The 22173-nt window shown below is 43.7% G+C and overlaps 1 protein-coding gene across 1 annotated transcript; it reads right to left on the reverse strand.

The window, feature by feature from the left end:
- Nucleotides 1-912: 912 nt before the first annotated feature.
- Nucleotides 913-21075, reverse strand: LOC137542012 (uncharacterized). The gene is made up of 5 exons (XM_068263606.1): nucleotides 20895-21075; nucleotides 16881-16987; nucleotides 15532-15689; nucleotides 6612-6991; nucleotides 913-3930 (listed from the first exon to the last, which is right to left on the reverse strand). The coding sequence occupies exons 2-5, from the start codon at nucleotides 16940-16942 to the stop codon at nucleotides 3814-3816; spliced, it is 717 nt and encodes a 238-aa protein (XP_068119707.1). The 5' UTR covers nucleotides 16943-16987; nucleotides 20895-21075; the 3' UTR covers nucleotides 913-3813.
- Between the last annotated feature and the right edge of the window lie 1098 nt (nucleotides 21076-22173).

Here is a 22173-nt window from a genome sequence, read left to right on the forward strand (position 1 = left end):
GCTATGCTGTTGTAGTGCAGCATAAAGAGCGCTAGTAGCTTTATGCCCGATATTTGCCAATAACGGGCGCTCCACTTATCCCGACCTGAGCCCCTTCTGGTCCAGTCACTTTAAAGGAAGTGATCCCTGCATTTTGATTGGCCCAATAGGCTGCCTGCCAATAGCGGGAGTAGCATGCAGTCTCTTACATTTAAAGGGAAGGTCCAAGCAAAAAAAAAAAAATGAGTTTCACTTACCTGTGGCTTCTACCAGCCCCATGCAGCCATCCTGTGCCCTCGTAGTCACTCACTGCTGCTCCAGTCCCCCGCTGGCAGCTTTCTGACCTCGGAGGTCAGGGCCAAATTGCGTACATTTTTACACATTCCCGCTAGTGCAGGATCATTAACACATACATTTTTACGCGTTAGTGGTGAAACGCGTAAATTTTTGTTACTGCACTAGCTGGAATGCGTAAAAATGTATGCAATGTGGCCCTGACCTCCGAGGTCAGAAAGCTGCCAGCGGGGGACTGGAGCAGCAGTGAGTGACTACGAGGGCACAGGATGGCTACATGGAGCTGGTAGAAGCCCCTGGTAAGTGAATCTCATTTTTATTTTTTTTGCTTGAACCTTCCCTTTAAGGCACGCTGATTAAATAGAGCGAGTAACAGGCGGTTACATGCGCTATATTTGATAGTGTATCAACCCCATAGTGCGGTATCCCAATGCACTGCATGCAGTGCTTTTAATGCAGTGAAGCTTACTTTTCATTGACTGTAGGCAACGCAACACGTGGATAACATGCGACGATGCTCATTGCATTGTATTCCTGCTGTTACAGGGAATGCAACGCAACGCTAACTGTGAAACCAGCCGTAACCAAAAATCACAGGTTCATCCAAGCGGTAAAGTCATTCTAAATCACCAACCAGACTTGACAATGTATTCAGACTTTTTATTATTCATATAAAAATATAAATATGTAATCTTGGAGATACAGCTAAACAAGACACAATACAGACATTGCTAATGGCCAGGTGTATATAAAAATATATATTTTCTCTTTTAAATGTGTGTTTGTCATATTGAAAGGTAAACTTGTATATACATCACAGCTCATATTTTAAAATTCTACATGTTACAAGATTTACATTTTCTTCAATGTACATTTTCCTTTCGGTGTTGTGAATTCTGCTATGCACAATTTACAGTTTTTATTTGTACACTTTTTTTAATTCTTTGTACATTTTCCAACTGTGTTGGACATCAAAAGCAATGTTTTACAACCCTGTACACACAATACTCATTTCTCTCGCCACAGAAACAAACACATCATCACATGTATTGTACACGTTCTTATAATACGCCTTGTAGCAACAGATGAAACCTATGTAGATACTGTTAGCTGTTATCCTTAGGGTAAACTTTTATTTTCTTGTGCATTATAAGCAAATCTGAAGCGAAAATAAACTTATGAGATAATAAATTGTATGTGTAGTACGAATAATAAATAGAACATTAGTGGCAAAGAAAAGAATCTCATATTGTTTTTGAGTACAGGAAGAGTTAAAAAAAAAAAACTTGAGTTATCTATGCAAAAGAGCTTCTCTGAGCCACTGGACCAACTTGGTCACAACTCAGTCCTTTCTTATGAAGAAACAGTGACAGACAGCTTGAGATAAGGTTTTACTGCAGGAAATTTCTAAAACCCCTGATACCATGATGCAATGTTATAAATAATGCAATATAACTGAAAAAAATAACACTTTTCTTTGCTACTTCTTTGCATATAATTCATTATCTTAAGTTAATTTTCGCTTCAGATTTGCTTTAGGTATATTAAAGTGCTTTTGGTGCGTTGAGATCATGGAAGCTAGAATTGTTGAAACTCAACTTTTTGTATTCTAGAAAAAAAAAAAAACACATTTTTGTAGGTCATTGATAGAAAAACTTTTTTTTTTGTAATTTAGTAATAATTATGTGTCATACTAGCTATGATTTCCTAAAACCTGTTGAGCTATGCTTTCTTGCAGCTATGGGGTTGTTCACTGCAGATAGCTCCAATTATACATTTTGGCACCTTCATGTTTTGTTTTTTTCATGCAGGTAGAACTGTTCACAGCTAGAAGATTATTTTTCCTTTCAACTGCATGCTTTGTCTTACAAGTCTTCTGAAAACGATAGTAGTGGCTGCACAGGTGGCTGTGAGTAAGGATAAGGAGGCGAGATGCCATTACATTTCCCTGACAGGTCTACAAATAGAATCCTCCTGGCAAAACTTTTTCTTTTAACTTTGCACAGACTTCAACCCCAACATTATGGCATGTATAATAATGGGTTCCAAACATGCAGGACAGGGATCAGTCACATGACTGCTTTTTAGCAAGTCCTTGCTCTGCCTGACTGGTACAGAATGGAGGTATTTCTGCTGGTCAGTGGCACGCCCCTACTGTTTTTATCGATCCTGTGAGGAGAATGCAGTACGAGCCGTATGGATGACTGGGCCAGCAAGAGACAGTGACCTAATCACCTCAATCCCAATCCTTCCCCGATGTTCTTTCGTCGGGAGGGAGAGAGACGGACAGAGAGCTGCAGCAGCAGTGGGCCACATTCTAGAGGAATACGGGCCGATCCTAAGAAAGTTTACCCACCCCTGGACTAGGGGGACATGGAACCACTCAAATGCAGCAGTCGTGGATGCTACATGCAGCATCCAAGAGGTTTACACAAACACCACGACATTTTCAAAAAATGCTTCCATTATATGAATAAAATGGCGTTAGATCCCTTTTAAGCAACGCTTTTGTTGGCCGCTGAAAATGCCGCATTTACCACACATCTGAACCAGCACTAATTCTTTAAGACCCAGCATAAGTAATTATGCATGTGTAGTCACAGCTCCATCTACCCACTGTAGCCATAATAGGGAAGCTTCTGCCATAGCTGTGATAATGATGCAGTGTGAGAGTTCATGGCTCCCTCCCTGCTGTGATGAGGCATCTGAGATCACGCCTCAGTCCACCTGATGTAGCCATAAAGAGGAAGCTTTGCAGCTCCACCCTTCCGCCAGAGCTGTGATGAAGAGTTTGAGGTCACAGCTCCGCCTACCCAACAGCTGTAACAAGGAAGCCGCTGAGTCTATAGCTCCACCCATCAGGAATATCAGTCCCAGACACAGCAGAGACCTTTCCCCTTCCATATAGACATCCTGAGGGTTTTACGCATTCCCAAAGCTTTAGCTATCCTTACACAGTAAGGTATTGATTGGCTGGTTCTACCACATTTACCTGGCAAAATATAGTGGAGTATCGTCCTTGAAGTAGACTAACTCTGATGTTTAGATCCTTTGTTGGAAAAGTGCCCGGTCCAGGGAGGGTAGATACCAGGGTGGTCTACCGTGTGGAAAAGAGATTTGCTATTACAAGCTTACCAGATTGCATAAACATCACAAACTAGCTGGAAGTCAGCAGAGTTATCAATGACTTATTCAAGCCTCTCCTGAGGTCACAGTAGCCCGTATAATGGTGGCTTACTGGATCCTGAGGGGTTTAGAGATGAGGTGAGTATTAATAACAAGTCTTTTCCCGCACAGTTGTCCCCCTTCACCCACCTTCTCTGGCCCAGGCACTTTTCAAACAACGGACTCAAGCTTTAGAGTTCAGGTCCACGTTAATAACTTTAATTAACCCTGTTTTAATATATTTAATTAACGTCAAAATGACATCTCTCCTATTGCATAACTGTGGTGAACATTGACCAAGCCGACCAATCAAACTCTTACGCTGCAGCGTTGGCCATAATCGCTCTGGCTCCGCCCTCTCACAATTCACACATTTCATGAATCTAAAAAATTAAGAAAGTCCTCAAAGTCATCGGCAGACTTGTTCACAAATGCTTTGGTTTCTTCTCTAATCTTCTGAATCTCCTCATCTTGCTGAAGGACCTCTTCATCCTGCAGAGAGGAAATACAAGAATATTCGTCACACACTGGAACGCCAGACAAACTATTACATTCTTTTCTTGCTCCTGCCAAAGTAAATTTTTAAGTGACTGTTAAAGCAAATCTGTAGTGATAAAAAAGTCAGTCAGTGCCCTCATCCCAGCGCTGTCCCTCATTGAAGTTACCCTGTCTCTTGGAGCCCTCAGAAGGCTTCGGGAGCATGCATGTCTGAGAGTGTGCGCACGCGCACGAGCAGTACAGGCCATGCTGTCTTCACATTTCTGGTACACGAGTGCTCCCAAAGCCTTCCGAGGGTCCCCGAGGGCGTATTCCACTAGTTGGTCAAATACAAACAATCGGGATGACAGCGCTGGAATGAGTGGACAAGAGGGGACAAGGAAGGCTCAATAGGATGCAGAGCGTCCCCTCTCCATAGGCAAGTATCTGACCTTTGTTTTGTCACTGCAGTTCTACTTTAAGTATTTGCACCCTGATTGCATTAGAATAGACAAAAAACCCACAGCATTACTCTAGGAAATTCTTTCTGAACACAGCAGCATGTACATACACCCCCCCCCCCCCCCCCCCCCCCCTTCCTGTTCCCTTATGAAACAAGGCATTTGTTGAGGACCGCTTGTTGTAGGTATCATTTCACAACACCGTAAGACATTTTTGTAAAGGTGCCAATTAACGGTACAATTTTCAGTGAAGGGTTATTCAGATCATACTGCATGAAAACCGATCCTGTACAATCACATTATCAATCGTTTCCTTAAAGGACATCCGAGGCGGAAAAAAAAAAACTGAGATAAACAATTGTATCTGTCCTCCTAAAAATGACTTTTAAAGTTATCCCGCAGTTTTATTTTATATCTGAATCAACTTTTTAAGCTTTTACTTTTTCATGGCCTTTTCTCAGTGACACATGAATTGAAGAATGCCAGGGCTAAAATATATGAACTATTGACCTCTTTCATCTCTTTCCTGCTCTTAGAAGCCATTTACTGCCACAAAAGTGTTTTATAGCTGCAATTCCTTATCAGTGAGGGTTACACTAGAGTCCGACCCGGTGCCGACTCGGACAGGAACTGCCACTTACATACCTGATTTTTAACTATTTCAGGAAGAGAAAGAAAAGAAGGAACACAGCATAGTTATTTGTGTGCTAGGCACTGTACATACACATGTCTATCTCATCATGTCACATCGGGTATCCTTTAGAAATAAGCATTCTGCTAGGCCGATTTTCATAGATATGGTCCTAACTGGTGGAAATAAGATTGCAAGTTGGATTCTTTAGTGGATCAATTAAATACAATATTTTCTTGCAATCGGAAAGATCTTCTCCCCCCCCCCCCCCTTTCTCTTTTAAATGGGCTTACAAGTAAAACTTGGATCACTTTATTTTGGACTTTAATTTTTGGAAAAGTTCTAAATTCCAAAGGGACAGATTCTAAACGGCACTGTTGCCATGGTTGCAAAGAGGTGAAATATTGCCTGAAGGTTCATACACGCATCCAGTTTTGATTGGCCAATTTTACAAGTACTGTAGCAAGAGGGCCAACAGATTTTGAATGCTTTGAACAGGTTGTAAACTGCTTAGTACACACAATGCAATTCTCCCTCAGATGGATGTTGGAATCGATTGTTTCTGACAGGTTCGATCTGATTCCCGATTTTTGTATAGAAGTGATCAGAAAATCAATCCGAAAAACAAACAATCAGGGATCAGATTGGACCTGTTGGAAATAATTGTTTTGAAAGTCAACCTGACGGAAAAGTGCAAATTAGTGTGTAATAAGCATAATACTTTTCCGATTGATTTTCCAATCACTTTTATACAAAATCGATCAGAAAACAATTGGAGATCAGAGTGGATCTGTCAGATATAATCGATCCAAATCATCTATTACCTTAAAGGCCTTTAAAGCGGAACTGAAAAGAGAGGTATATGGAGGCTGCCATGTTTATTTCCTTTTAAGCAATACCTGTTGCCTGGCAGCCCTGCTGATCCTCTGCCTTTAATACTATTAGCCATAGCCCCTGAACAAGCATGCAGCAGATTAGGTGTTTCAGACTTTAAAGTCAGATCTGACAAGACTAGCTGCATGCTTGTTTCTGGTGTTATTCAGATACTACTGCATAGAAATAGACCAGCAGGGCTGCCAGGCAACTGGTATTGATTAAAAGGAAATAAATATGGCAGCCTCCGTATACCTCTCACTTCAGTTCCCCTTTAGATTAAAAATCCATTTTTTACTCAACTGGGGCTTCTTCCAGCCACTTGCGGCCGTCTCAGTCCCTCGCCGCAGCTCCGGTGGTCCTCGCTGTCCGCCCGTAATGATGGCAACCCACAGTACGCACCAGATCATGTGGGCGTGCATAAGAGCTGACCCCGCCGGTAGGTCGCTATCATTGCGGGTGGCCAGCGGGACAATGAGTCGGGATCGGGGCTGCGGTGAGGGACTGAGACGGCTGCGAACGGATGGAAGAAGCCCCAGGTGAGTAAAAAATAGATTCGTAATTTCGCCTCTGAAGTCCTTTAATTGTCCAATCAAAATTGGATGTGTTTAGTTTCTATACTGCTTTTCATGCAAAGTTATAGACTGCATTTATACTCCACATTTCACATGTCCTGTCTGAAGCGGCTGAAAGGGAAGTACAGATGGGTAGTGTGTATATTTTCTATATACCTCGTCACTGATGTCATCTGGGTACTTGTAGCTTATGCCGGTTTTCTGTATGCCTTCCTCCACCAGCTGCTTTACACTGTTGGCAAACAGGAGGATCTCCTCATCCCCATAGGCGTACACACATTTGTCTTCCCCCACCAGAACGATCCACTGTGGGAAGGGAGGCATGCCATCAGAGCTCTCCAGAGTCCCCAGAACCTTCATTTGTGTTGGCTTGGGTAGGTAGAGTTCTATCCAGCTCTCAAGCATGAAGGTCTGTCCCATGTATATAGTGCCGCTCAGATCACAGATACGCACATACAGGTCGCTGCTCTTCCCTATCGGTAGCCTCTTCTCTGTATTCCTCTTCACAAAGTCTGACACTACAGCGAGGTCTCCGGCTGTGCGACAGAAAATATATCATTAGTATAATGGTCACTCAGAAGAGGCGTCACAGCAGATTCAAATCCTACTTCACAGTCACCCTCCAATGGACTGGTCACTGTATAGTCAAACCAATAGATCCATAGGAGCTCATAATTCCTAAAGCTATTCTGTTGAATCATCTCACCTTACTTATTAACTCACAATGTATCTCTCCATAAATGACTTTAAGGACAACTATTAATAAACATGTTTTTTTTTAAACTGGGATGGGAATAGTTTGTCTAGGTGTTCCTAAGTACTGCTGTATATCTCCCCCTGCTTATCTCTTCCTTTACATTTTTTAAAAAGTGTCTCACTGATGGGTGTTGAGAAAAACAAAAATTTGCTTTCCTAAAACATAAAGAATTTGCGATAATTCAGGTTGGAGTGAGCTTGAGATGTCTCCCAGAGCACCACTGCTGAATATATGCAAATTAACCATTGTACCCTTGGAAGCTAAACACACCTCCAGAACCGCTGGATTGCAAGGATGTGTCAGCTTGTTAAATTGTACAGAGCATAATAATCCAACATGCATACAGACGGTTTCGGATTGTTTGATCCTCATCAGTGCATGGCATGGATTAATTTGGCTCTATGGAGTAGGGCTTGTAAACCGAGAGGTACAGACTAACCAGCAAGCTCATGGTGACCCAGAACTCATTGGAGTGTGTAAGGGACTACAATGGTCCTAAAAGCCCCCTTACTAAGATGTTAAGAAAAACAAAAATTTGCTTTCCTAAAACAGAAAGAATTTGCGATAATTCAGGTTGGAGTGAGCTCGAGATGTCTCCCAGAGCATCCAGAGGGACTAGTGTTGGGCCAGTAAATCATGAGGGAAGGGGGGATCCCTCTCCCTACATCTGTTAACCCTGTGTGTACTTTCTAGTTTTTTCAGGTGACAGGTCTTCAGGTGACAGGCGTTTTCAGGTGACTAGCTGCCTTTCTCTCACTGAATGAGCTGTCCAGATAACATGTAGGGCTTTCAGTGATAGCTGTAGTGCCTGAGGAGAACAGGTGTGCAGCCTAAGCAGAAAGAGTAAACATTCTGTACTATTGTACGTGAAACCTGACACCAAGGCAGGATTTTCACACAAGTTTTTTTTTTCTGGTCAAAAAAAATTAGTCTGTAGTCTATGGGCTGGTGCACACCAGAGCGGTTCATGAGCGTTTTAAAAAACGCTTGGGTATAGAAAACCGCTTGGGTAATGTATTTCATTAGGCTGGTGCACACCAGAGCAGTTCGTTTTTTCCACAAACGCAAACTGGGGGGCTGCAGCATTTTTTTAGATTTCGGAGGCGTTTCTGCCTCAATGTAAAGTATAGGAAAACCGCAAACTGCTCTGAAAAACCCTAGATCAGAGCAGTTTTCCAGGCGTTTTTGTTACAGAAGCTGTTCAGTAACAGCTTTACTGTAACAATATTTGTAATCTGCTACACAAAAACGCTCCCAAAACCGCTAGGCATGTTTAGAAAACCTCTCTAAACATGCCTAGAATCGCTCTGAAATCTGCTCCAAAACCCTCTAGCATTTTGCGGATCTGCTAGAGGTGTTTGGTGTGCACTGGGCCTAAGAGATGCAGAGACCAACAGTGGCTGTGATGTTACATTTCAAATAAAAAATGAATCACCTCTGCAAGTGGATGCAGCTAAAATCTGCACAAGGCAAAGTACAGCTTCTGGCTCAGATTTTTAACATGAAAAGTAGAAACATGCTTACACAGCTGTTAAATAATACTTCCGCTGGGCGGTCTTTAGCCGACAGTACGCGCTCAGCGGATCGTTCTGAAACAGCCTTATCAGTCCGCAGACAGCGCATACACACGCGTTACTGTGTGTTACTAAAAGACCGCCCAGTGGGAGTGTCCGGCGGACCCGTCGTTGCCTCTGGTAGTGCGTGTGTACGCACCTATAATTTGTACTTTGTAGTTTTATACAACTTGCGTAATAAAAGTTGTCCTTTGTGAATTGCCAGTTTATCTCATGAATTATCCTTCCTTATTTGTTTATCTAATGCATTAGCTCTCCTTACAGATAAGGGAAATGTAAATAAAGCTTTGTGAATCAGCTACATAGATTAGATTCTTAACCCTCCGGGCGGTCTATTAGAAACCGCCAGGGGGCAGTGCAGCACTATTTTTAAATATTTTTTTTTAAATCATGTAGCGAGCCTAGGGCTCGCTACATGATAGCCACTGTACAGCGGCATCCCCCCGCCCGCTTCGATCGCCTTGATCAAAGAATGGGATTTCCTGAAGAGCTTTCCCCGTCACCATGGCGACGCGGTGGGGAGTCCCGATCCACCCCTCAGCACTGCCTGGCACTGATTGGCCAGGCAGCGCACGGGGTCTGGGGGTGGGGGGACGGTGCTGCGTGGTGATCGGGTAGTACACGCAGCTTATGCGAATCGGCCCAGCAGGGCCTGAGAAATCCTCCTGCATGGCATAGCCCGAGCTCAGCTCGGGCTTACCGCCAGGAAGGTTAATACAAGATGCAATTTCCAGTCAGATAGATGGGTCTAATCAATTATTTCAGACAAGTCCGATCGTTTTTCTGAAGGATTTTCCGATTACTTCTACACCAAATTGATCAGAAAAATAATCAGAAATCAGATCGGACCTGTCAGAAATAATCGATTCCACGTGTCTATCTGATGGGAAATTGCATGGTGTGTACCAGGCATTAAAAATTAGGTGCATCACATCAATCTAAGCTAAAATCAATTTATTAAATCGTGATTGAGGTAAACAATAATTTTACCCCAAAATCTGGGCTTTCTCAAGACCATAACGGTAACTGTCTTGTGAGAACCCGGATTTTGGGGCAAAGCGATTATCAACATCCTCCGCACTTTGTTTCTGCCAATATTCTGTCCATCTACAAGTGTCTGATGTACCTAGTTTTCATGTTGGGCATATTCACCTGTGCATGTTAAAGAGACTCTGTAACAAAATGTTGAGCCTTGTTTCTTCTATCCTATAACTGTTCTAATGTGGTCTGTCTTACTGCAACCTTTCCTAGTTGCACTGTCTCTGTAATAAATAAATCTTATCTTCTTTCCTCTGTCGGGCTGAGGCTGGAATGTGTGGAATGTGCAGCACTGCTTGTCATTGGCAGAAGCTATACACACCCTCTCCAAGCTCTGCATGAGTCACACAGTAAGCTGTTCTCAGCGTATCACAACTCTGGTTAGAAGCCATGTTTTTTGTTTGTAAACACTGAATAAAAATGGCAATTACAAGCCAGGATTGCAGCAGGGAGTGGCAGAAGCAGCACAGAGGGGCCCAGGAGAAAATAATGAATAGAATGGTATGCTTTTTATTGTAAGAATTTTACAGTACAGATTCTCTTTAAATGAAGAATTACAAAATGGATTTCTCATTAGTACGTCCATCTTGTCTACTGCATACAACCTGATAAGAATCAAAACTTTTCAAACCACATGGTTACCCAGGTTGTTAGCCTTGTGTTGCAGTGGAATTTACCATTTAACGATTAGATTGTGAGCTCCTGTGGGTGAGCGCAGTAATAACAGCGCATGAGATTTGGGCCACCATAGACCGTAATAGGAATTAAGGCTATAACGGTGCTCAGTGAGTAACTTCTGCGCTGTCAGAAGATGGAGCTGAAGTTACTTTTAAAACACTATAATTTGGCCTCCAGCAATAGCTGGAAGCTGAATTACATAATTCCCAACCATCCTCGTGCACCTGGAGGGGGAATAGTAATTGACGCCGCCAGGACTTGTGCGGCAGCAGGATCAGCCATATACCGGCTGTATCCTGCGCCCAAGTCTCCCGGTGGCGATTTCATATGTATGCTGTGTGAGGGCTCTTTCACATGAACGGCTGACAGCAGTACACTTGACTTAACTGCTTGTCAGCTGTTCCTATCTGCTGGGCACTTGCAGTCCAGCAGAGGCTGTGCTCTCTTGCATCCACAAATGAGGGGGATGTCTCCCCTGGATGTGAAATGCTGTTTGTTACCAGGCAGTAACCACACCACAAGTCAACTGTCGACACATATGTAGTTACAAATGCTCCCATTCACTTGAATTATTTTGCAACTGGAAAGTGCTTAACTTCGGCAATTGGGCGACTACACGCCATTTTGCCATTTATGTGAAGAGCCCTTAGTGACATGTCTAAATATTCTATATTTACAGACAATATAAATACCAAAAAAAGACAGTATAATGGAAAACTGGATAAGAAGAGATCATTTGCAAATTTACATCTCTGCGCTGTAGTGCTTTAATGTTCTAGAGGTTTCAGAACTGTGGTTTGTGCTGGATAGATTAGTGTGGTTCTGCATTAATCAGTGCTACTAATAGCCTGGGTAAAGAAACTGCTTCTGTGCCTGGACGTTTTTGTTACAACTGAACTGTATCCCCCCTGAAGACAGAAGCTGGAAGATGAAGTGGGCAGGGTGAGAGGTGTCAGAGACAATGTTGGTCTTCCTTTTTCTGCACCTGCTGGTGTAAAGGTCCTGCAGGGAAGGTCTGTATCTAGCAGTTTTGTAGAGGTCTTTGTCTCACACACAACATGCCCCCTCTCCTTTTCGAGGAGCAGCTTTTTAAGTTCTAATGTAAATCTGGGCTTGTCATTGTCGTACCTGGGGAGGCAAATCTCTTCACAAAGGTAATATATGATGTCACATATATGATGTCACAGTGTCAGGTCACTGGTGGATTCTTTGAATACATCCAAGTCTGTTGTGTCAAAGCAGCCCTGTAACCGTTCCACTGCTTCGCTAGTCCATAGTGGACAGTACAGGTATGGCAGTTTTCAGTTTTTGGATGTTCCCCAGAGCTGCTCTGCAGACAGAGTGATGCTAATCCTTAAGGTGAAACACTTGATCACGGTTACACCACAATTCTTGAGCATGTATTCATCCCATCACATTCATGAGCTGAGTATGTGATACATTGCCCGTATCTTGGGAGTTCTCTGCTTGGATCGGCATGGTTATCTTGAAGAATGGTAAAAGTTTAGGTACTCCCTTTTCACGTTGGTGATCTGATCTGCGAGGTCCTGGAGCATGTACTATATGCACATTTGTGAAGGGATGTACACAGAAACCAGAATAAATGAAGGTAACCCACCAGGGAGAAGGGCGGGGTATCAAAAGGGTATGCAGTTTATGAAGAGCGTTTCCAACCAGCCGAGCACTTCCACCAAACAACTGTAACATTTGCACCATTTTCCATTCATATAGAGCCAGATTCTTCCACCCTTGGTTTTACCTGAAGAGAGAGGGTCATGGCCAGCTCTGTAGAGGGCGAGTCCATTTATCGTCCGGAATCAGCTCAGACAACCAGGTTACTGTGAAGCAAAGAGCAGTCGAGAGATAAAAGTCCATTGTTCTCATCAGTAGCTGAATCTAGTTTGTTGCAGATTGACCAGACATCTGAGAGTATAATTCCAGGTAGTGGAGAGTGCAGTCCTCTATGCTGAAAGCACAGCTGGATCCTGGAGAGCTTACCTCTTCTTCTGAGCCTCACTGTGGCTCCACTGGCTGAAGGCTAACAGTTCAATAACTATAAAGGGGTAAATCAGGTCCATCTTAGTTCTGAATGCTCTGTATTTGTTCTCTGGTGATAGTCACACTGCTTGGGTTCCACAGAGCGATGTTCAAAGCCAAAAGCAAACAGAACAACTTGCCGAGACTGTCAATCTAAAAGGTGGCCACACACCATATAATTTTTTAAATATCTGTTCAATTTAAGAATTGCAATCAGTTTTTCTGACTGATTGTAACATTTCAAAAATATGGCCAATGTACCACACACACACATGTTCAATTTTTCCCCAATTATGATAAAAATAAATTGGAAACTCTGAAAATTGCTAGGGTGTGTATATTAATAAATTGACAATCATACAATCTTTAGAAAAATTGAAGAAAAATTTCCAGCATTCCGGTTCGCTAAAAATCGAAAAAAAACAAACAAACGGGAAATCCGATTGGATTTTTCAGCCGAACGAAAAAAAAGCTTTCGATTTTTTCGGGAGATCCGATCATGTTTATCGAATTAACGTAAAATCGGATCATTTTATTGTATCGTGTGTGGCCACCTTTTTAGCGGCATCTAAGCTGCAATATAATCTACTCGTTAGTAATATCTGCATATCACCGATATCTGCATGTCATTAATATCTGCCTATCATTGGAAATATGTGCATGTCCCCTGACATCTGTCAGTTATTACACAATCGCCTCAATTCACTAAGCTTATCTCCTGTCTTTAATAACTCTTCTGAGCTGTTTCTACAGTTATCACAATTTATATCACCATGGTGATAACTGTAGAAACAGCTCAGAAGAGTTATTAAAGACAGGAGATAAGCTTAGTGAATTGAGGCGATTCTGCACATCCTTGGTGTTTGCCTGTCCTGCTTGCTTTAGAAGTTTGGTTCTTTTTTGGTTTTAAAGTTTGGTTCTTTTTTTTTTTTCTATTTAAAATGTCTACAAGTGTGAGGTAGGCTTCGCACAGAGAACAGGGTAGAATGGTCTGTTTTAGATGAGTCCTTGCACACTAGCTCTGATGCAACGCACAACGCACTGCATGTCTCTTGACTATGAATGAATTATTCCTTGCGTTACAGTGTACAAGTATAGTGTGAAAGGGCTCTAATTCTTGATGTATGACACTGGAATGTGGAGCTGTGATGCTTTCTTGTGGCCGAGTGATGTGTGGGTAGGGGGGGATGTGGCACATTAATGTAGTACCAACAGCATCCAATCTGGGTTAATGTACCTTTAAAATATTACAAATATTTTGCCACACCCACAATAAGATAAAACCACACCCACGTTTTTGCTGTGGCATCCTGCGCACGTGCCAAATATTACTCCTCCACTTCGATTTAGATATTCTGAGATCCCAGCAACACCCCTGCACTTCAAAGGATAGTGCTAGTTTAGGGGAAGGTAACGTATATTGCCGCGGATAAGCCATCCGACACATACACCACACCGTGACGCCTCCTCCCACTCATACACACTTTTGGTCTAAAAAAATAGGCCAAAAGCTATGGCCTGCCAAATGGCCAACGTCTCTCTCCATGCAGGAAGCGCATTGCAAAGCATGCACAGCTACCGACTGTTACTCTGGCTTGCATCCTTTAGTGCTTCATGCAGCTTCTGAACTGGCCACTAATGCTCCAGACTCACTGTCATGTGACTGATGACCACAGTGGGCCTGGAGCAGTAGCAGCCAGTTCAGAAGCTGCCAGGGACATGAAAGATACAAGCCAGAGTGAGGACAGGTAGATATACATGCTGAAGCTTGCTCCAATGCACACTCTGCATATGGGCGCCCCCGTACATGTCTCCCGCAGTATATCGCCCAACTGGATAGGTCAACCCCACCACTTTACATCCAGAGTGTGTGTGTGTGTGTGGTATGTGTGTGGTATGTGTGTGTGTAAGTGGTGTGTGTGTGTGTGAGGTGTGTGTGTGTGTGGTGTGTGTGTGTGTGTGTGGTGTGTGAGAGTGAGAGGTGTGAGAGAGTGTGTGTGTGTGTGTGTGAGGTGTGTGTGTGTGAGTGTGTGAATGTGTGTGTGGTATGTGGCGTGTGTATGTGTGTGTGTGGTATGTGTGTGTGTGTAAGTGGTGTGTGTAAATGGTGTGTGTGTGTGTGTGTGTGTGTGTGTGTGTGTGTGTGTGTGTGTGTGTGTGTGTGTGAGAGAGTGTGTGTGTGTGTGAGTGGTGTGTGTGTGTGTGAGAGTGAGAGGTGTGAGAGAGTGTGTGTGTGAGAGAGTGTGTGTGTGTGAATGTGTGTGTGGTATGTGGCATGTATATGTGTGTGAGTGGTGTATGTGTGTGTGGTGTTTGAGGTGAGTGTGTGAGAGAGTGTGTGTGTGTGAGAGTGAGAGGTGTGAGAGAGTGTGTGTGTGTGTGAGTGGTGTGTGTGTGTGTGTGTGTGAGAGTGAGAGGTGTGAGAGAGTGTGTGTGTGTGTGTGTGAAATGTGGCGTGTATATGTGTGTGAGTGGTGTGTGTGTGAGTGGTGTATGTGAATGTGTGTGTGGTGTGTGAGGTGAGTGTGTGAGAGAGTGTGTGTGTGAATGTGTGTGTGGTGTGTGAGGTGAGTGTGTGAGAGAGTGTGTGTGTGAATGTGTGTGTGGTGTGTGAGGTGAGTGTGTGAGAGAGTGTGTGTGTGTGAATGTGTGTGTGGTATGTGGCGTGTATATGTGTGTGAGTGGTGTGTGTGTGAGTGGTGTATGTGTGTGTGGTGTGTGAGGTGAGTGTGTGAGAGAGTGTGTGTGTGTGTATGTATGTGAGAGAGAGTGTGTGTGTGGAGTGTATGTGTGTATGTGTGTGTGTGTGTAGTGTGTAGTGTGTGTGTGTGTGTGTGTGTGTATCTGAGGTGTGTTTCCTGGGGTGCCAAATAGGCTAAAAACTTCCCTGTGTCTATGTACTCTGTAAACTTCAGTGGAAGATCTCAGTGCTACTGGATATAAATTAATATATGATTATTTGCTCGGCATTGCACCAGGAAGAAAAACGTACGTTTCTTGTCCAGTTTCCTGATGAATTTGTTAGCTTCCTTGCTTATGGGTGAGGTTGTGTGTTTGTCATGCACTGGAGACACGACTTCCTGTAGCGCATTCTGCAGGATAATGTTGTCTTTCTGCCCAGCAGGTTTCTTGGGATATTCATTTTTCCCGCTGTAAAGAAACAAGTCATTGCTACATTAGTATTTGCATGATGTAGATGGTGGGTTTGTTCACATGGATAGTAGATGCAGCAGAATATCCCCCACAAGCACCCTCCCTCCGTCCAGCTGGCATCCAGGCCATGTTAGGGAAGAGAGGCCCATTTCTGTGGCTGCTGCTCTGCACAGAGATACCATCCAATCACTGCCCAACAGATAGATCCCTGTTAGATCATTATCTGATCAGACAGGGATCTAGCTGATGAAGTTCCTCCACACACTGTACACAGATTTTCAATAGTTTTCAGCATGATCTATTGAAAATATGTGCACATTGCCTGCCAGGTCCCCTGGTCTCCCAGGTATATATGTTACAGCCAGAACACGAAGTCTGGCCACTCTGGGTTGTGGCCGGTCAAAACTAGAAGTGGCCGTGACACTGCGGCCAATATGCAAAATTAATTCGATTCCCGATGTGCCAATGTGGGAAATGAAGCCGGCTCTTGGGCTCTGGCTCCTCCCCTTGCCCACCTCCTATTGAGCTCTGGCAGCCGGGGACACATGTATTCCCCAGAGTCGTTCGTAGCGCTGGGGAAGAAGAGCGGGAAGGCTGCAGACACTGCCAGCAGCCGCTCTGCAGGAACGAACGACAGGTTTCCCTGTAGTTTTGACCGGCCAGACTTCGGGTTCTGGCCATAACATATATACACCCGGGGAAATTGGGTGCAGGGTGAGCCGTCAGCTCAAATTCCTGGCGGCGTTAGATACTAACCCCCCCCCACCCCCGAGTCATAGCAGCTTAGAGGGAGAAGTCATTTGGGGTCTAGCGATCATCAGAACCTCAATTACCTGTGTGCAGGCCGCAGACTATAGCATTGTTACTCTAGCAGCCCTCATCTCAGACGCTACGTGGCCGGCGCACACCTCCGAATCTACCTGCTTTGCCTCCCGAAGCCATGCAGAATAGTCAGCTCTCACCCGTCCACCACGCATCTTCTGTTCATGACTCTTCTCTCCCAGGGGCCTGTGTCGTGTGATAAACACTAATAGCCAAATACTACAGGCACCATGGCACGTACCTTACATGACTGCTAGAGGCCTCTGGTGTTTGACCTCCAGTGTTTATCACATGACACAAGCACCCCAGGGGGAGAAGAGTGGAAGTGAAATGCAGAAAGTGGGTTGTAAAGGAAATGTCACTCACGTTCCTATCTTGCATTGTTGGCAGTAGGCAGGTGGGATACTCCTCATGTGGCGACCAGGCATCACTCTCCCTTGCAAAGATTTAGGAGGTATTTCAATGCAATCCCTCTGAAAAATAAATGTTCAAAGATTCGATTTTTGGTTACATTTTTTAACCCCCAAACATAGATAAAAACAAAGCATCTAAATGATTAGTATGCAGCGTTTCCAAGTGTTCCCCCAGAGGCCACGCCCACGGACACTTAACTGCTTCTTTTGAGGTAAAAGAAATCTTGCCCAATGTTTATATTAGAAAAAAATAGGCATTCAGATTTTCTTTATTAAAGTATATCCGAGGTCACGTGTGACATGATGAGATCGACATGGGTATGTACAGTGCCAAGCACGCAAATAACTATACTGTGTTCCTTTTTTTCTTTCTCTGCCTGAAAGAGTTAAATATCAGGTATGTAAGTGGCTGACTCAGTCCTGACTCAGACAGGAAGTGACTGCAGTGTGATCCTCACTGATAAGAAATTCCAACTATAAAATGCTTTCCTAGCAGAAAATGGCTTCTGAGAGCAGGAAAGAGTTGAAAAGGGTCAACAGTTCAAACATTTTAGCTCTGGCATACTTCAATGAATGTGTCAGTGAGCAAAAACAATACAACTGTTAAAACTTAAAAAGTAGATTTAAACGTCAAATAAAACTGGAATATCTTTAAAAGTCATTTTTTAGGAGAAGGAAGATAGATACAATTGTTTATTTCATTAGTTTATTTTCACCTTGGGTGTCCTTTAAGGCTTCCCCTGTCCTCCTCAACCCACCGCTGCTGGTTGGGACCGTCTTCCCCCTAGTGGCTCTACTCCCGTATTTAGATAATCAATGAGATGAGATATTTCCAAGTCCATGCAGGATTATGTACATTTTGTATGAAATTTTATGCATCTTGAAAATGGACCAAGTCTAACCTAGATTTAAACTGATTGCTCCATTTTCAAGCTGCAGAAATGTGTATACAAAAATTACATAATCCTGCGTGAAATATTTGCATCTCATTGACCATCCCTACTCCCGCCCTTGTACAACACTTGGTCATACTGCGCATGCACGAGTTTGGCCCATACCTGCGCAGCAGCAGAAAGCCCCCCGTGCACCGAGGGATAGGCAGTGAACGAGCGACGTCATGCTACCGCGCAGGCATGTACTCTGTGCAGTATGGCTGCGCTCATACATGGTACAAGCGCATAGCCATGAGAACCTATCACACAAGCTCTAGTGATATGTTGAAAGGGACCCTATATGGGATTGGAGGGGACAGGGGGTGGGGAAAGATTCTGAATTACGCAGAGGCTTTCTGCTATCGAGGAAAGTATCTATTTTTCTACTTGTTACAGGTACACTTGTGACGAAGCACCCTTGTGTATTTTACCATATATATCAGTAAGAACATTAGAGAAAACACCTACCCTGCTCTCTGTTTCATCCTCACTGCTAAAAGTGTCTTATCAGCTGTGATAAGAATCCCGGACTGAGCATTCAGTCTGGCTTTGCAAGGAATAATTATAGCCGAGTCATTATAGCAGAGCCACAAGGGGGCAGGCTTGGGCTTGAAAAGACACCAGAGAAGACAGACTCAGCTATAATCTTTCCGTAGCAAAGCTAGACTGAATGCTGAGTCGGGGATTCTTATCAGAGGTGACAACAGTCAGATTAAACAGAGAACAATGAAACAAAGAGCAGATTAGGTGTTTACTGTCATGTTCCCACTGATTTATAAGGTAAAATTCAAGAGGGTGCTTCATCTCTGGTTCTCTTTAAGAGCTATATGGAAAAAAATTGTTTTAGCAGGAACTGGAATTTTCAGGTTCTGATCCTGCCGCGCATATTCTGCTTCCTGTTAAACTAAAATGTGCATCTCGCTTACATGGAGTGCTGGACTTCCAGATTCATATCCTGACCAGGACACTATTAGCATGGGGTCTGTATATTCTCCCCCAGATTGTAGCTGTTTCTTCTGGGTGCTCCATTCACTTTACGCATCCCAGAAATAGGTAGGTTATACTGGCAGAATTCACCCTAAATAAATCCACCCTGAATAAACTGGCCCCTAGACTGAGGTAGGGACATTAGATTGTGGTCATCCCTCCATGACAGTTGTTGATGGGATGCATTGAGCATAACAATATGGATGTTTACACAACTTGTTGACAACATACAAGCCAGTTCCCTCTGATGTCCACTAGATGGCAGGCAGCACAATTCCAAACAAACTAGTAATGGGAAGAGATCAGGTGTCACTTCTCCCACTCTGCACTAGAGGGAGTATAAAGTTTTGCTTTCCAACTTATACATTAATACACACATATTATTGATTAATAACCCCCACAATGTAAAATACATAAAATCATGTGTTCTTACACTATTAGAATTCATTTTATACAGTAAAGTCTTGGTTCACACTAAGGGCGTTTTTGCCCTTCTTTCAAGCGCAGGCGATTTTCAAAATCGCCCTAAAACCGCTTGTGCAATGATTTCCTATGAGAGAGAGTTCACATCTGAGCGGTTCATTTCCGATCCGCTCAGCAAAGCAGTGCCTGTACCTTTTTTTGAGGAGTCAATGGAAGGTATAGGAAAAACACAAAATGCTCACAAAATCGATTTGCATTTGCGGTTTTAAGAATAAATACATTTTATTTATTCTTTCCGGGTCAAAGAGTTCACTTCCCGCCTTGCATCAGGGAGTGAATTAAAAAAACGCTCTGGAAAAGTACATAGAAAAGTGATTTTAACAAATACGCACCGCCCACCCAAGCACCGGGAATCGCAAAAAAAATTGCGTCAAAAACACGCCCAACGCTGACGCAATCAGCACGCAATGTGAACAAGGCCTTAATCTTCATGTTTGCTTCCTCATGATTTCAGAGGCTCACACACAATTTACCAGTATATTATGTACTATTAATAATACAATCTATAACAGTCTAGCAGTTTCATTGTGTTCTGAATTTAACCAATGTCTCCTCAACCCGCTAGGCCAGTGATTCTGTATAAATAAGTAGCAGTGGAGTATTGAACCGTGTTAGCCATCAGTAAGAGCAGGAAGTTTTGAATCAGATTGATACCATTAATTGGTTAACATAAAGGACAACTGTAACCCTAGTAAAACAAAGAAAGTTAGAAACTCACCTAAGAGAAGGGAAGGTACTAGATCCATCAGAGCGTTGGTGGTCCTCTGTGTCCCCTCATTCCATTGCTGGGCCCATTGTTCTAGCCTCTGACATTAAAGTGTACCTGAGACGGCGGTGGGGAAAAAAATTCATAAATACCTGGAGCTTCCTCCAGCCCCCTTCAGATCTTTGGCTCCCTCGCCGCCCTCCCGGGGAGCCTCGATCCGCCACTAGGATCCTCTGAAGTTTCTCCCGTCTGGGCGTACTGCGCATGCGCGGCTCAGCCACGTGTTTATGCCCCATCATGCTCCCGTTGCGTACTGTGCAGAAATAGAATGCTCCTGGCGATGGAAGCGCGGTGGCGGCGAATGTGCGGCCTAACTGCGCATGTGCTGACTGGCAAAACTTCAGAGTACCCTAGCGGCGGATCAAGACGGCCTGGGAGGATGGCGAGGGAGCCAAAGGTCTGAAGGAGGATAGAAGAAGACCCAGGTATGAATGAATTATTCCCCCACCATCGTCTCAGGTACACGTGAATGTTAAGTGGCCTTTGGGTCTCCTCAGAAAGCCATGGAGGTCTCAGGTCTCCGAGTACTTCCAAAGATGAGAGGCTCCATACTGCACTGAGCGCAGACTCGGACGTGCGCAGTACAAAGCCGCTTATCTTTGGAAGTACTCTAAGATAGAAAGAAACAGCTGGTGGGAGATTAGAAAGGGGGCCACAAAGGAATCAATAGGGATTCAGAGCTTTTCCTTCTCTTAGGTGAGTATCTAACTTTTAGTTTTACTAGGTTACAGTTGTCCTTTGAAAGAAAAAGAGTAAACTTTCAGCTAATAATAATAATAATAATTAGATGGTGACTTACCTGATCAGCTGGGAAGGAGGTGAAGCTGCGGTCAGTCGGTGTAATCAGTGTACACACAAGTGATGGACACACCACACAGGTCCAGCACTTGTGTACACACTGATCACCGGACACACCACTCCACACGGAGCTCTGCTATACAATGACTTTCAGACCAAAGATGGCCCCTGGAATGTGATCACACCCAGCTACAACGTCACAAATGCAACGTCACAACTACAATGTCACCCTGAGCAGCTTCAGCACAACATGGAGGAGGAGGAGGAGCAATAGCCTCTGGCTGAGTCACTCAGGCTGCTGCTGCTCCTATCTGATGTATGTTACACTGTAACTATAGCGACTAAAGTTCACTGTGTTCTGGGTAATTTTCCAGGAAAGAAAGAAACAAAAAAAAAACAACAAAAAAAACCTTGATGCAGATACTAAAAACTTTAACTTGTTCTTTCCTTTTGATAAATGCATTTAATAGAAGTGAAACTACAGTAGAATCATTTTGTAGAAAACATCAAGGGACCTGGCCAAGTATGGTAGTTTCCTACATCTATCAGGATTCGTCATACATTGTATACACATACAAGGGCTCATATAAAAGCACTGAGTCACCTCTACATATCCACTGACACTGCCAGGCAGTGGCGTAACTACAATTCATGGACTGACGTTCACACTCCTTCCCTTGCCTCCCCTTCACTGTTTGGTGGCCCATCTCACAAGGGGATAATGCCTGGCTCGACCAACCACTTTAATTAGCACAACCCACACCTCAAATTCCAGAGGCAGTGTTGCCAACTCGTCAGTAAGGAAAGTAGCTAATGGCTGACGTAGAAGTCGCTAGATGACGTCATCACGTAATTTGCATTCACGCATGGGCAATTCATTTGCAGTCGAGACTCGTAGGAGTGAGCATCTCCTGCTGTAACTGCAGCTGGGGCGGGGGGGGGGGGGGGGGGACGACGACTCCTACGAGAGGACGGGCCTGTCTGAGTGCTTTGGGACAGGGGAGGTAACACAAGGAAAAGTCCCCAGATTTGTCGCCAGTCGCTTTTTAAAAAAATTGTCGCTAGAGGGATTTGAAAAGTCGCTAAATATAGCGACAAAGTCGCTAAGTTAGCAACACTGTCCAGAGGGAGCAACCCTATATGCGAAAAGGGGATTACCAAAAATATATAATGAATTTATATAATTGCTTTTCAATTTATTTACCGTATTAATGACCTAGTAGATGCAGTAGTGAGCAATGTTGCTTTTTTTGCAGATGATACAAAATTGTGCAGAATCA

Source organism: Hyperolius riggenbachi, chromosome 12 (genome assembly GCF_040937935.1).
Source record: "Hyperolius riggenbachi isolate aHypRig1 chromosome 12, aHypRig1.pri, whole genome shotgun sequence".
NCBI lineage: Eukaryota > Metazoa > Chordata > Amphibia > Anura > Hyperoliidae > Hyperolius > Hyperolius riggenbachi.